Here is a 15,833-nt window from a genome sequence, read left to right as displayed (position 1 = left end):
ATATAACTATAGTTGCAGTGCACAGCATAAATGAGTACACCCCCTCTGAAACTTCTGAAAGTCAGCAATTACTTAATTACTTAGAAGACATGTTAGGGTTCTTTAGAGATATAATGTTCCAGCAAGTCTGTTTAATCAATTACCAAAGAAGCATGTCAAAATTATTCAGGAAAATAAGATTTTCTTATCAAGGCGATAAAATGTTGTGTAGCAAAAATGAGTACACCCTCCTAAAAGTTACTAAATAAAACAAAATAAAAATTTTCTGGTTAAGGCAATGTTTGATCAACAGGTAAGAATGTTGAACCAAAACATTTAAAGAGAAGTAATTTCTTGACAGTTAAGTATTATATAGCCCACCGAATCATTCTCAGACTTAATACTGACAACAATGGAACCACTTGGGAGAGAACTGTCAGGAGACTTATTTCTTAGCACAAAAGAGGACAGTGGTACAAGAGAATTACCAAATCATTGTTTTAAGTGTGAAAATATAGCAAAAGTAACACAGAAATTCAAAAACAATGGACTTGTGACAAGCACCCTGAAATAATCAGGCCTTCATTTTAAGCTTTCATTTAGTGATGAGGGATTTTTTTGCTAGACAGAGCAGGAGAAATAGAAATACCAAGCAAGTGTCTCAGAGACCGCAAAAGCTATGAAAAGAGTGACTGTTTATCTCACAGAGTAAGATGCAGTCTGCAGAAATGACATGTATGGTTGTTGTTCTCACTGGAACTACCTACTGTAGCCAAAGCACAATAAAGTCAGTTAGCCATTTCCAAAGCCCGTATTTACAAAATACAGATTCTGGGAATCGATACTCTGGTCTTATGAGACCAAATCAATCATTTTGGATCTAACAGCATCCAAAATGTTATGGTGTTGCTAGAGGAGGAGTACAGTGAGAAGTGCCTGGTTCCCACAGTAAAGTTCAGTGCTAGTAAAGCTCTTATAGGGATGTATGAGTGCTGAAGGTGTGAGGGAGTTGTGCTTTATCAATGCTGTCATGAATTCCCACACCACTGTGTAATTTAATACACAAACTTGAAACAGAAGATGTTACCCTTTCCTCATTCCCTGCATTGTTAGCCATTTTTTCTACATGACAATGAGGATATGCATTCTCCCAAGGTGAAAAACCTTCTGTGGACATGTATTGCACTCAATCTTAACACTCTTGAGCACCTGTAGGGGATTCTGTAGAGACGAGTTGAGCAACACTCCCCATTAAAGATCAAGGCATTTAAGGAGCTCATTATCCGGGAGTTAAACAGGACAGATGTGACACTTTGTCATGAACTTGTACACTCCGTGCCAAGAGAGGTCAGAGCAGTATATTCAAAATTATGGAGGGCATACTAAGTGCTAGAATATTATACATTTGTTGAATTAAATCTAGGGTGTACTCATTTCTGCAATCCTTAATTTAAACAAAATTGGCTAATTTACTTATTTTATGGCTATTAATGACATATATTTCTCATATATTTCTATGTAAATGTTTAATACATTTTAGTTTGCCATCTTTCCATGAATTGTATTAGTGTATTAGCTATGCAGATGACACACAGATTTACCTAGCCCTATTACCTAACGACTACAGCCCCATGACAATGCATTGATGAAATTAAAAATTGGATGTGCCTAAACTTCCTCCAGTTAAACAAAGACAAAACTGAAGTCATTGCGTTTGGAAACAAAGATGAAGTTCTCAAAGTGAATGCATACCTTCACTCTAGGGGTCAAACAACTAAAAATCAAGTCAGGAATCTTAGTGTGATTTTGGAGTCAGACCTGAGTTTCAACAGCCATGTAAAGACAATAACTAAATCAGCATATTATCATCTCAAAAATATTGCAAGAATTAGATGCTTTGTCTCCAGTCAAGACTTAGAGAAACTTGTTCATGCTTTCATCACCAGCAGGGTGGATTATTGTAATGGGCTCCTCACTGGCCTTCCAAAAAAGACCATAAGACAGCTGCAGCTCATACAGAATGCTGCTGCCAGGATTCTGAGCAGAACCAGAAAATATGAACACATCACACCAGTCCTCAGGTCCTTGCACTGGCTTCCAGTTGCATTTAGAATTGATTTTTAAAGTACTGTTACTTGTTTATAAATCACTCAATGGCCTAGGACCTCAATACATTGCAGATATGCTCACAGAACATAAACCTAACAGATTACTAAGGTCAATAGGATCACATCAGTTAGAAATAGCAAGGGTTCACTCAAAGCAAGGAGAGTCTGCTTTTAGCTGTTACGCCAGCCGCAGCTGGAACCAGCTTCCAGAAGAGATCAGATGTGCTCCAACAGTAGCCACATTCAAATCCAGACTCAAAACACATCTTTTTACCTATGCATTTACTGAGTGAGCACTGTGCTATGTCCGAACTGTTTATACTTCATTTTATACACACTATCTTTTTATTCTTTCAACTCTTTTTCTTATTTTTTATTCATTTCATTTTTAATGCATTTTATATATTTTATGTATCTTTTTATTTTCTGACTTTTAATGCATTTTATATCTTGCTGTCTGGTTGAAAGAGCTGGGAGAATTAGGAAGTACAGTTTATTTATTTATTTATTTATTTTTTTTAGTTATCCCTGGATGCAGCTCTGTGACAAATATTTTTTTGTTTATTTATTTATTTATTTTTTGTTATCCCTGGATGCAGCTATGTATAGAGTTAGTCCAGGAAGATTTGTCTGTAAGGGTAATGTTTAAACGCACAGCTACCTGACAAATATTTTTAGTTATCCCTGGATGCAGCTATGTATAGAGTTAGTCCAGGAAGATTTGTCTGTAAGGGTAATGTTTAAACGCACAACTACCTGACAAATATAAACAGTTATCCCTCTGCGTGAGGAAGATCCATTTAGATCCGCTCTGATGGACAACAAAAAACTCCCTGAAACTTCTTAACTCTTCCATCCAGATAGCGAAATTCTCTGTTTTTACTGTTATTTCTACTTCTTATGTTCCATTATTATTATGTATTTGGTTCCTTTTTATGTAAAGCACTTTGAATTACCATTGTGTTTGAAATGTACTATACAAATAAAATTGCCTTGCCTTGCCTTGATCATAAAGAAAATACATATTTTGTATTTGTTCAGAGGGGGTGTGCTCATTTATGCTGTGCACTGTTTAGGATGTTTAAGTAGCTTTTATAAACGTGCATTTAAAAAAAAAAACCTTGTGGCTATCAGTGTGTGTCAGTGTAAGTTGTTTTCAGTTAAAACAGCTCAAATAAGCATTTTAGTCTGGGACTAGGCTTAAGCCTTGTGAAACCGGGAACTTTTTTAAAACACAATATCAGTATAAATTCAGATGACAGAGGTTTCAAAGAATCTAAATGTATTACAGAGCCTTTGGCCAAATAATTTAGTTTTATTCACGAGCATTTATGATCTACAAATAGACCTCGATCATTTTGCTAGACAACGACAGTACCTATTTTTACAAGGACGAATTTCTCCGGCCCGAGATTTAAATGAGACTCATTGGTGGAGGAATGTGTTACCCGCGGGCGCCATCTATCGCCAGAACAGAGCAGCTGGACAAGCCTTCAGCTCATTTGTATATCAGGCATCCCTTCACACTCCGCTCAGGAAACATAGCCTACTGTTCAGTGTACGAACGCTCATCAAATCCTGCTGTATAGAAATATTTTGGGCGTTTGACATGCTGAATACCGTACTGAAACAACTGAAAAGCCACCCGGCTGTAAGTATTTCACATTTGATACTGATGATACTCATGTCTGTTAATAATGATGATTCATTCATTCTCAAATTGTGTCTCTAAATCGTTTCAGGCGTTAGATAAATACATCCTCGTCCGCTGCTCGAGGGATGATATACGTAATATAAATATGGCTGTTTGATTTAAAAGGTTTTAAGTATATTTAATTGCCGCATCCTAGGGGAAGTAATCATGGTTTATTTCATGTCACAGTGGTTAGATATTCTTCTGGCCATTCTGTGAGATGGTGAGGGCATTGGCATTTCCCAAATATATTTCTGTCTATAGACAGTGTGTACGTGAATTCCCCATATAACAACAGTGGCTGAGCACGTATGCCTGCTGTAGCTCGCGGTATCTGTCATATATGGCTGTTCAGCAGCTGTCAAGGGCATTGAGGTGAAATCAGCTTTGCCTCTTTTTATTCATTTAACATAACTTATTTCTATCGAGACCTAAGCGTAAAATAATAGAACAGAACATACATTAGCCTGTGCGAAGGAATTTGGACGTATACTTAGGCTATTTGAAATAAAAAGTCTGTGGTTGATAGGCCCACATTTTCTAAATATTTTATTGTACAGTAACTAATACAAAGCTGCAGTTCAGGATTATTAATATACTTATATATAGCCTATATATGTACAAGAAATCAGCTTTTTGCTCAGTATAAAAACGTTGATCTAATTCCCCCAGACAAGCACGTCAGTGTCTCAAAACCTAGCGAGCTGCCTACATAGACAGCATTGTAGGGATCATTCTAGGAAACGTACCTTTTCCAGTTTGATAAAGTGATTTTTGAATATTTAAACATTCCATTAGACAAATGATGTTTCAGGGTCTATATATGTGATGATAACAGGGTTGACATCTAAAAGATATTGGTATGATAGGCAGGTTATTAGGTGTTCAGCTTTACTATTGGCCAATTTTGTCATTTCTGTAGTAATTTATTTATAACTCTTTCTCTCTTTCAAGTTGATTCCTCTCTTTATTTCATTGGTGGTGGAGCGACCATGTCTATGCTTTACCTGGGCCGCCTCGCTCTAAAGAACCCTGACTGCTCGTGAGTAACCTTATCAATCTTTAGGTTTCAATGTAGTTCGGAGTACACTGAGAACTGACTGAAATCTGTCAACAGATGGGATCGCAAGAACAACCCAGAGCCTTGGAATAAACTGGGTCCAAATGACCAGTACAAGGTGATAGCAACATTTACGTAGACCACATTTTGACCCATTTCTGATTATCCAGCTTTGCATATTTAGCTAATATATCCTATTAGCCTATATCCTTACAAATAGTCTCATGATGGTAATATTTGGTACTTTTTTATTTTTTTACTTCCCACAGCTCTTCTCTGTCAATATGGACTACAATAAACTGAAGAAGGACAGGCCTGACTTCTGAGTGAATCAGCTGGGGTTGTTAAACGCTGCACTTCATGCGCCAGAGGACTATTCAACATGACATCAGATACTAGAACTCTTCTGTGAATGTGAATCACCATTTAAAATCCTTAAAGAAACAGAAAGTGTGCACATACACATAAGCTATGAGATCTGAATGTCTATCTTTAGCCAGAAATGATATTTTTTACAGATACACATATTGACACCTCAAGGGAAATGCCTCATCAATCCTGTATCAATATCATATGAAGTTATCTTTCTCTTATCCAAATAAACAAGACAGACAGCAATAACAGAAGTGTTTTGTGTGTGTGTGTGTGTGTGTGTGTGTGTGTGTGTGTGTGAAGCATCCAATGCAATGAACTGTTTTTCATGTTTAATAAATATACAGAGAGAGAGACAGAGTTTCAGATTTAAGACAAATCTATCCGCAATAATTTGAATAAGAACAATATGTAATATAGAGGTACCCAAATCAAATCAGAGCTGTTTTCTTACTATTTTCGTTTATTTGCACAGGACTACTCAAAACGGTCTTCTTGAAGAGGTTACTCTGCCTTACAATAGATGGCGCAATTTACTCAAAAATGACTTTGGTGACAGATTTAAAGGGATAGTTCACCCCAAAATGAAAATTCTGTCATCATTTATTCACCCTCAAGTTGTTCCAAACCTGTATGAATTTCTTTCTTCTGCTGAACATAAAAGAAGACATTTTGAAGAATGTTGGTAACCGGACAGTTGATGGGCCCCATTGACTTGCATAGTATTTTTTTTTATTTTTCATATGGTAATCATTATCTTATTGTAAATGCTATAACAAATATCTGAATCATAATTTCAAGAGCTCTTACATTTGTAGACTCAAGATAACAGGATAAACTTCAAAAGGTAATGATTTAAAGGGTTAGTTCACTCCGAAATGAAAATTGTGTCATCATCTGACATCTTCAGAACACAAATTAAGATATTTTTAATGAAATTTGAGACATGGAATAAATACTTTGACTGTTGCGATCCCATCGGACTTATGATAGCTGCCTGAATCATAATAAAGCACTGTTCGCCAGAGGAGAACTGGCCCCAACCTGGTTTCTCCCAAGGTTTTTTTCTCCATTTTAACACTTGTTTGCCACCTGATGTCACCTGTTGGAGTTTGGGTTCCTTGCCACTGTCGCCTTTGGCTTGCTTAGTTGGGGACCCTTGACATTTGATATTCAACAGTGTTTTGATCTACCTGCATTGAACCCATTGTATGCACTGTTTACTCCAGTGCTGATATAGATAAATTAACTAAATGAATAACTATTGATTCTTACATCGGAATGAATCAATACTGAATTTACTTAAGATGGATACTGACACCATTTTCTTTAAGAGCTACTGTGCAGCCAAAATTATATACCAGTTATCACTGTAAAGCTGCTTTGACACAATCTGCATTGAAGCGCTATATAAATAAAGGTGACTTGACTTGACGCTTCTATCCCTCCATTGACAATCCACACAACTGAAACTTTGACACTTCAAAAAGTTTATAAAGAGATTGTAAAACTAATCCATACGAATCAAGCGGTTTAGTCCAATTTTTCTGAAGAGACTTGATCGCTTTACACTATAGGATGGACATTAGATTTTATTCACATATAAACATTCATCAACGCACATCAGTTATGATAAATGGAAACTCAAGCATGTTTGCTTGACGTGTGTGAAAGGGTTAGTTCACCCAAAAATGAAAATTCTGTCATTTATTACTCACCCTCATGCCATTCTACACCCGTAAGTCCTTCGTTAATCTTCAGAACACAAATTAAGATATTTTTGTTGAAATCCGATGGCTCAGTGAGGCCTGCATAGACAGCAATGACATTTCCTCTCTCAAGATCCATTAATGTATTAAAAACATATTTAAATCAGTTCATGTGAGTACAGTGGTTCAATATTAATATTATAAAGCAACGAGAGAAAAAACAAAATAACGACTTATATAGTGATGGCCGATTTCAAAACACTGCTTCATGAAGCATCGGAGTGTTATGATTCTTCTGTGTCGGATCATGATTCGGATCGCGTGTCAAACCGCCAAACTGCTGAAATCACGTGACTTTGGTGCTCCGAACCGCTGATTCGACACAAAAGATTCATAACGCTCTGAAGCTTAATGAAGCAGTGTTTTGAAATCAGCCATCACTATATAAGATGTTATTTTGTTTTTTTGCCGCACCAAAAATATTCTCGTCACTTTATAATATTAATATTGAACCACTGTACTCACATGAACTGATTTAAACATGTCTTTAGTACATTAATGGATCTTGAGAGAGGAAATGTCATTGCTGCTATTCAGGCTTCACTGAGCCATCGGATTTCAACAAAAATATCTTAATTTGTGTCTTGAAGATGAATGAAGGACTTACGGGTGTGGAACGGCATGAGGGTGAGTAATAAATGACAGAATTTTCAGTTTTGGGTGAACTAACCCTTGAACCAATAATGTTCATTCTTGTGTTGCACAGTATGTTTGAGCTTCCAGAAGAACCGATGAGTTTGGTTTATGTTTGCTGATGAATGTTTATATGTGAATAAAAGCCTAAATTAAATCTGTTCATCATGTAAAGTGATCGTGTCTCTTCAGAAAAGTTGGACTAAACTGCTTGATTCATATGGATTAGTTTTATGATCTCTTTATGAGCTTTTAAAGCGTCAAAGTGGTAGTTGCGTGGACTGTCAATGGTGGGACAGAAATCTCTCAAATTTCATTTAAGATATTTTCGTTTGTGTTCTGAAAATGAACGGAAGTCTTACGGGTTTGGAACTACAAATGATGACAGAATTTTCATTTTTAGGTGGACTATCCCTTTAAAAAAATGTGACTTTTTAGACTTTGAAAAAGACTTTTCAAAGTCTAAACACAGTTTCAGAGCAGTTTTCAATCACTGAATATGTGCATTTATACCAAACAATTGTTTATGATCTACTGTTGCTGAATTATGACATATTCATTACACAACAAGCTGTATCTGGCATTTATTTATTTCACCGTAAACTTTTGTAGCATCTGTCTGAGCTGTGTCATTACAGTAAGGAACATTATTTAACACATTCAGTCGAGATTTGTTTTGCCCCCTAAAGCACAGAAGATTGATTGATTAGGTCCGGGGTCATTCAGAGTGCTGTGGATGATTATTTGTGCATAGTGAGGGGTCCATGTACAGGATGACTTAATTCATAAAATAATCCTCCACTACAAACACTTATGACCATGAGATGTTATAGGCAGTTCAAGAACATCTGCAGCCACCTCAGAGAGTGAGCCGCCCTGCTGGGGCCTTATGTTTTGGAATGTTTCAATATATTGTAAACATATATACAATAATTACCTGACAAACTTGATGTCCATGAATTCAAATGTAACTATCTATATAGCTATGTCTATCTGTCTGTCTAAAAATGTGTTGGCTTGGTGGATTGCCTCCTGTCATTTAGTTAAAGATGGAATGTGGGGTCATGCAATACCACTTTATTCTGAAAGGGGGCGATATTATGTGACATTATGAATTTTCATTGTTGCAAATGAAAATACATAAATTAAAAACTGAAGCTGTGTAACCCTTGTAATAACAATGAAATGTTAATGTTCAGTTATATCAGCATTTAACTGTACAGTAACAAAGAAAAATGGAAAAGGTTGTGTTTGTTTTAATATGGTTATTTCAGTGAGGCTATTAGCCTATGGCTTTAAAAAAGAAGCTTGAGTTCCCTTGAGTAAAATGTAATGTCAAGATATATAGAGAGTTTTTTTTGTTTTGTTGTTGTTGTACATTAAATCTAGCTTACATGTAAGCTATCAACCTAAAGGAATGACTAATGTTTACAATGCAAAGCCGTATTTTGCTTCCGAACCCTGAGGTATATTATTACATGTGTCTCTAACATGAAGGAGACTGCTTGAAAGACTCTGGCAGTGTAAACTTACTCTATTATGTTTCTCTCCATTGTTAAAAACATAAAGAGGACATAAAAGAGCTCCCCAAACATTCTTCTCTTTGAGCTGAGCGAAGTCCTGATCTTTCCTGTTAGAAGCTGCTAACATGACAGAAATGGATCTTAATCTCGGCCATGAAAACAGACATGACACTCTCATAACAGATCTATTCCCCAAGAGGCTCCGAAGAATCGGTTTATAAGTGGGTGTGGGAACTTTGAGGTTTTTGTGAGGTTTGAAAGTGTTTCCAGTAGGTGACGACAGGAAATTGCAATTACTGAGATGAACAAATAGTTCTTTGTAAACTTAGTCATAACTTTATTAAAGCAATATGTCTTTCAGATACACATTCTGTTCATATTGATCAGAACTATAATGTTTTTTTGGGATGCTCCTACTGGTTTCTCAGCCAGATGACTTGGGTAATATTTTTCCATATTTTCATATACTAGGCTTGTTTGAATTTTCATCCGTTGTAAAACTGCTAAGATTTCACCACAGTCCCATTATGCTCCTTTAGGGAGCTGGTCAATGAGGTGATGATAAAAATGTGAAACCAATATTGGCTGGGAAGGAGGTCCAACGGCTGGGATTATGTCCTGAGCTCTTTACTGAAGGAAAAACATGGTCAGGAATTATATGTTTATGTAGAGGGCTCATTGCAGATGGTGCAAATCTTTCAGTAACAAATATTTTGTTGCAAATGTCAACCTTCAAGCCTCACTAAGCATGAGGTAATGTGTTAAAAGGATATTTCCCAAAAGGATAGCCCCAAAAATTCTTACTAACTAGCTGGTGGATTTGCATGACCTTTGTTTGCGCGACAAGAGAAATAAAATTTTCCTTAATCTTTTGACATATAAAAGGTCTTTAAAACATCCTGCATGCTTCAAGGCTTAAAATGCTTCATTATAAACAAAGCAATTATTTAACCAAGCTTCAAAAGTCATGTCTCACAGGCAAATACATTTGCATATGACTGCCTCTAGAGCAAGACATCAACAAATAGTTATCACACATAGACTCCACCTATTGACTTTCAGTCTTTTAAAGTCAGTTCCCTATTGTGATGTGTATCTGAAATGGCTTCTCAAACAAAAAAGAAAATGTGGGGCGGGATTTGATTTTGTCCATTAAAGGGTTAGTTCATCCAAAAATCAAATTTCTGTCATTAATTACGCTTCTCTAGGGAGGAAACAGATCTGCTCGTGCGCGAGGTTAAAGCGAGCAGACCATCTACGGGAAAAGCCGGATTCCACCAAAGCATTTTTATCTTTATGCACATAATGATAATCTTTTACATTGTAATCCTTTTCTTTTTAATATTTGGCATGTTTGTGTGCTGCTGCGCATCCCTGTGTGTGTAATAAGCAGAGTGTATGCACGCTGTGCGCCCGCATATAGGTGCATATTACTAACGCGTCCTTTAAATAACAAAACAAATATTGCGCCATTGACTGTAGACCAGGTTTCAGTTGGTCAATGGCGCAGTCTATTTCAGTTGCCTCAAAATAGCAATATGCCAACAATGCACCTGAAAACACCTCGTTTTCAGACCAGCACACCCATGGGCGCACAAATGAGCACAAATGCATTTGCTATTTAAAGGGTTAGTTCACCCAAAAATGAAAATTCTGTCATTTATTACTCAACCACATGCCGTTCCACACCCGTAAGACCTTCGTTAATCTTCTTAACACAAATTAAGATATTTTTGTTGAAATCCGATGGCTCAGTGAGGCCTCCATAGCCAGCAATGACATTTCCTCTCTTAAGATCCATTAATGTACTAAAAACATATTTAAATCAGTTCATGTGAGTACAGTGGTTTAATATTAATATTATAAAGCGACGAAAATATTTCAAAACACTGCTTCTGGAAGCTTCGAAGCATAATGAATCAGCGTATCAAATCATGATTCGGAGTCTTTGGCGATTCATTATGCTCCGAAGCTTCCTGAAGCAGTGTTTTAAAAATCGGCCATCTATATATAAGTCGTTATTTTGTTTTTTTTGGCGCACCAAAAATATTCTCGTCGCTTTATAATATTAATATTGAACCACTGTACTTACATGAACTGATTTAGATATATTTTTACCTTTATATTTGTACCTTTGTGGATCTTGAGAGAGGAAATGTCATTGCTCCCTATGAAGGTCTCACGGAGCCATCGGATTTCAACAAAAAATATCTTAATTTGTGTTCCGAAGATTAACGATGGTCTTACGGGTGTGGAACGGCATGAGGGTGAATAATAAATGACAGAATTTTCATTTTTGGGTGAATTAACCCTTTAAACAACGTGGCGCAGGATGTGAAAATGATAACTGCATCGGGCTGAAACTAGCAAAAAACACTTGCTTCGCACCTTGCGCCGCATTGCACCGGGTGTATGACAGGGCCCAGTGTTTTTGACGTAGAACCTGGAAACATTGCACTATCTATACAAAATAAACAGCATAAGTGACTGACAGGGGAGAGAAGAAATTGTTGAATAATGTTTTTTTTTTTTTTTTTACTTAGATTCATAGTTTGGATATTTTCTTTTCATAGTCTTAAAGAAGACATGTTACGGCAGCAGAACAGCACAAAATCTCAAAATTGCAGAGTACATGAAAAAACAACAACAATAATGGTTTTGCCTGTAGTGTCTTGCATTAAATAATTGTCTTGAGAAGTCACACTGTGTGTGATAGAGCAAAGCAGCCTCTAACAAGCTGACTCGAGTCTATTTTAATCTACTGCATTAACAAGAATATTCTGTGTTCAATATTTACTCAAGCGACAGCAATTTTAGTAGGCCTATACTGCTAAAAATTACTTTTGACCATTTGGATGTCAGTGGTAGTGCATAAGACTCTATTATGTTCTTTCTATTTTGTATTAAAATTAGTGCCAATGATATGGGAAGGGACATAAATGCTATTATTGGCACTGAAATTACACACTGCACCTTTAAATAATACGGTTCATCTCAAGTCTTCAGGCGGTTGGATGTCACAATGTTCTATTTAAAATAATCCAGCTGGCTTTGGAACTGATCAGCCTGAAAGGTGCATAAATCTTATTCTCTGTCATTTTTGTGTTTCATGCCTGTAGGTTTCTAAGATGAATGCCTGTCATTGTCCAATGTTTGGAGACTGTTGCTTTTTCAAAGGTGTAAATTTATGATAAATTGTTATTGCTAACCTTGGGCACATAATGTTCTCCAAACATTGTGTATGATGTATAATGAATAAAATGTTTTTTCCATGCAAGTATGTTAACACCTGGTTCATGGAGTATTCTGTTTATAAATTAACAGAAGTGTAAAAATGTACATAATGGTACCTAAGAATAATTAACATACTTCATACATACTGTATCATACATCATACTTTATACAACAGTTAATTCTACCATGTCATATCAAACATTCACACTAGTCAAAAACAGTAAATACTGATACCTTTATACTATCTTTACAAGTGTCTTTTTTACTAGAGATGTCTGTTACAATGTACATTAAACTGCTATATAAATAAAACTGACGACTTGCTGATCAACACTGATCAGCTGATATATTGGAAAAATTAGTGAAAAAAAAAGTGAAGAAAAAAAAGTATCACTTGTTTTGATATTTTGTTATGACATCCACACATTTTTAAGCTTGACTTAAATTGGATAGTTCATTAAAAAATAATCAATTACTCACCCTTATGTCATTCAAAATAATTAAAACTTTTGTTCATCTTCTAAAAACACTAATGAAGATATTTTTATATCTTCATAGATTCATCTCATAGATTTCTGTCCCTCCACTGAAAGCCCTTGCAACCAAAAATGTTATGCATAAAAAAGTATCAACGTACATACATAGAGCGATCGTGTCTCTTCAGAAAATAGGATTAAACCACTCAATTCATATGATGTACTTTGATCTCTTTTTGCACTTTTTGATACGGTAAAGGTTTATTTGCTTGGATTTCAAATGGATGGAAAAAAGATGAAAGAATAATAAATATATCTTCATTTGTATTTTTCAAAGATGAACAAAAGTCTTATGGGTTTGGAAAGACATGAGGGTGGGTGATTAATGACAAAATCTTCATTTTTTGGTGAACTATCCTAACTAAGTGTACAAATTGTTTTTGGGGTCACTGTAGGTGTATCTCTTAAGAAAATACTGTATGAGCTCCTCGTCATATGGATTCACTCTGCCCCCTGCTGTTTCCCTATCTATACAGTCACAGAGAAAGTAAAATATTCAAAGGAAAAAGCAGGACATAAAGAGGTCACCTAATGAACTAGGAGACATGAAAAGAATAATGCACAGTACACACACGCTTTACATGCACTTACTGTCTGACCCCTGATTTGTTCTGCCTTCCTGAAGAAATACTACAATAAATCACACTGTGTGCACACTCCTAAACTTTCTCTTAACCACTTACACATGCACATACTCACACCATGCAAACAGGAAAATAATTACAGAATTATCACTGAAGAGATTCAAAAGCACCTCAGATTCCAAGAGAACTTAGAGTACCTCTCGGAGAAGGACTTTTGGTCCTGACATGTGCCCTTTCTGTAAAGAATATTTTAGATAACTGCAATTTAGGAAAAAGTATTTAATGATTTTAATAATAATTGTTTAGTTTCATAATAATTAAATTAATATAATTAATATAAAAAAAAATGTTGTTAGAAAGATAAAAAATTTTTTTTATTAATTATGTGAAATGCCACCAAATAAAAGAGTTGAACAGAAAGTGCAGAGATGAAGAAAATTTAGAATTTTCATAGAAATTGCATACAGCTTATTAAAAAAACTCATAGACCGAACACTTTTTATGGAAAACACACTTTTTACATTTCAAAATTCGAAAGCAATTTGAATTTAAAGGGGACCTAACTTTTTCAAATACTTGATTTTGTTTTTGTGGTCTACTAGAATATGTTGGCATGCTTGAATGTTCAAAAACCATTATTTTCACACATTCTACATTGCAGCACCTCTCTTCCCAATCTGTCTGTAATGCTCTGGTGCTTCCCAAAAGCATCGTTAGCCAAGTTCCGTAGTTGATTGATTTGGCATTTCCCAAAACCATAGTTCCTACTTACATGGTTGGATCTACAACTCTTGTACTATGGTTAGAAGCATAGTTTCTTTTAAAATGACATGTGGCAAGCTAACATTCAGTACATTTTATATCTTTCATCCCATTTAAATATATATATAATATATATACATCCATCAAGACTCATTGTGAGTGATCCTCTGGCTCTATGTTGTCCCAGAAGCCTTTATCATCATCTTTAAAAAACCTGTATCTCAACTCCTTATGCTGCGTAAGAACCGACACAGCTTTCTTTGAGATCAGTACCGGCATCCACCAGGGCTGCATCCTTTCCCCGATCCTTATTCTCGTTGCCCTTGACTTTGTCATGAAGAAGGCAACTGCGTACTTTGGAGCAGGCATCCCTTGGACGGACTAAGATCGCCTGAAAGATCTACATTTTGCAGACGACGTGGCCCTTTTCACCAAAGACGAAACTCAGCTCCACAATGCAACCTAGAGACTTAGCCACAAAGCCAGTAAGATCAGCCTATGTATTAGATTGGAAAAATCAAAGATCATGAAGACCGGACCTGTAGGTATGCCAACAAACATTACCACTGACGCGACACGACTGGAGATAGTGGAAAAATTCACCTACTGTGTTCTGTTCTGTCGTCTCTATCACATCTGGAAGTCAGCTTCAATCTCCCTCAAGATCAAATTATGACTATACGCCTCTATTGTCGTCCCGACCTCAATCTATGCATGCAAAATGTGGAAGCTAATGGCAAACGGTGTCCCGAGGATAAACACATTCCACCAGCGATTTCTCTGGCGGATTCTCAAGATCCAGTACATCGATCACATCACCGATGAAGAAGCATGTGGTGGGGAAATTCCAACAGCCTTCAAGCCACAATTACACAACAATGACTCAGGGTAGCCGGTCATATTCTATAAATGCAACAATGTCGCGTTCCCCAAGTGGCAATGCACTGGTGCTCCCTGGGGCAAAATGTGGCCGGGGCTGACCCCGCAACACCTTTCAGAACTTGACAGAACTTTCATCATCGATCTCAAAATCTCCTTATCGCCTGATGTGCCCAACAGCACAGAAGGATCTAAGTACTAAGTAAGTATATATACATACCTCAGTGTATGACGTATGAAGGAACCCACAATGAATCAAACATCAAATAAAGCAACGACGGCCATGGAGCTTGATCCACCACGTGACACCAACAGCCAGTACCATCCTGGCCACTTGGTCTGTCTTTGGGTGGACGAGACTGGTATCCAGTGTGGCGGATCCTCCTCTGATGTTGGCACGAGTGGCCGGCATCCCAAGTCCGGTGGTGCCAGCTCACCCAAGTCCTGTCATTTTGAGTCCAGTGGTCTCGAGTCTGGTAGTCTCAGTATTTCCAAGTCCGGTGGTCTCAGCGCATCTGAGTCTGGTGGTCCCCAGTCCTGTGGTCCCAGTGCATCCGAGTCTGGCAGTTCGAAATCCGATGGTCCCGAGTCTTGTGGTCCTAGCTCTTCTAAGTCCAGTGGTCCTGTGTCCTGTGGTCTCAGCACGTCTGAGTCTGGTGGTCCCAGGTCCAGTGTTCTCAGAGGCCTATCCACCATCAGTG

At 36.8% G+C, this 15,833-nt stretch overlaps 1 protein-coding gene across 1 annotated transcript; it reads left to right on the top strand.

Moving 5' to 3' along the window:
- Positions 1–3,527: 3,527 nt before the first annotated feature.
- ndufa4b (NDUFA4 mitochondrial complex associated b) lies at positions 3,528–5,461 on the top strand. The gene is given in 5 exon segments (XM_048171146.1): positions 3,528–3,738; positions 4,735–4,747; positions 4,750–4,822; positions 4,898–4,958; positions 5,110–5,461. Coding segments are annotated over 5 exon segments (246 nt in total). The 5' UTR covers positions 3,528–3,696; the 3' UTR covers positions 5,167–5,461.
- Positions 5,462–15,833: the final 10,372 nt, after the last annotated feature.

Source organism: Megalobrama amblycephala, linkage group LG20 (genome assembly GCF_018812025.1).
Source record: "Megalobrama amblycephala isolate DHTTF-2021 linkage group LG20, ASM1881202v1, whole genome shotgun sequence".
Lineage (NCBI taxonomy): Eukaryota > Metazoa > Chordata > Actinopteri > Cypriniformes > Xenocyprididae > Megalobrama > Megalobrama amblycephala.
Note: the sequence above shows the minus strand (reverse complement) of the source record. Positions and strands in the feature narration are given on the sequence as shown.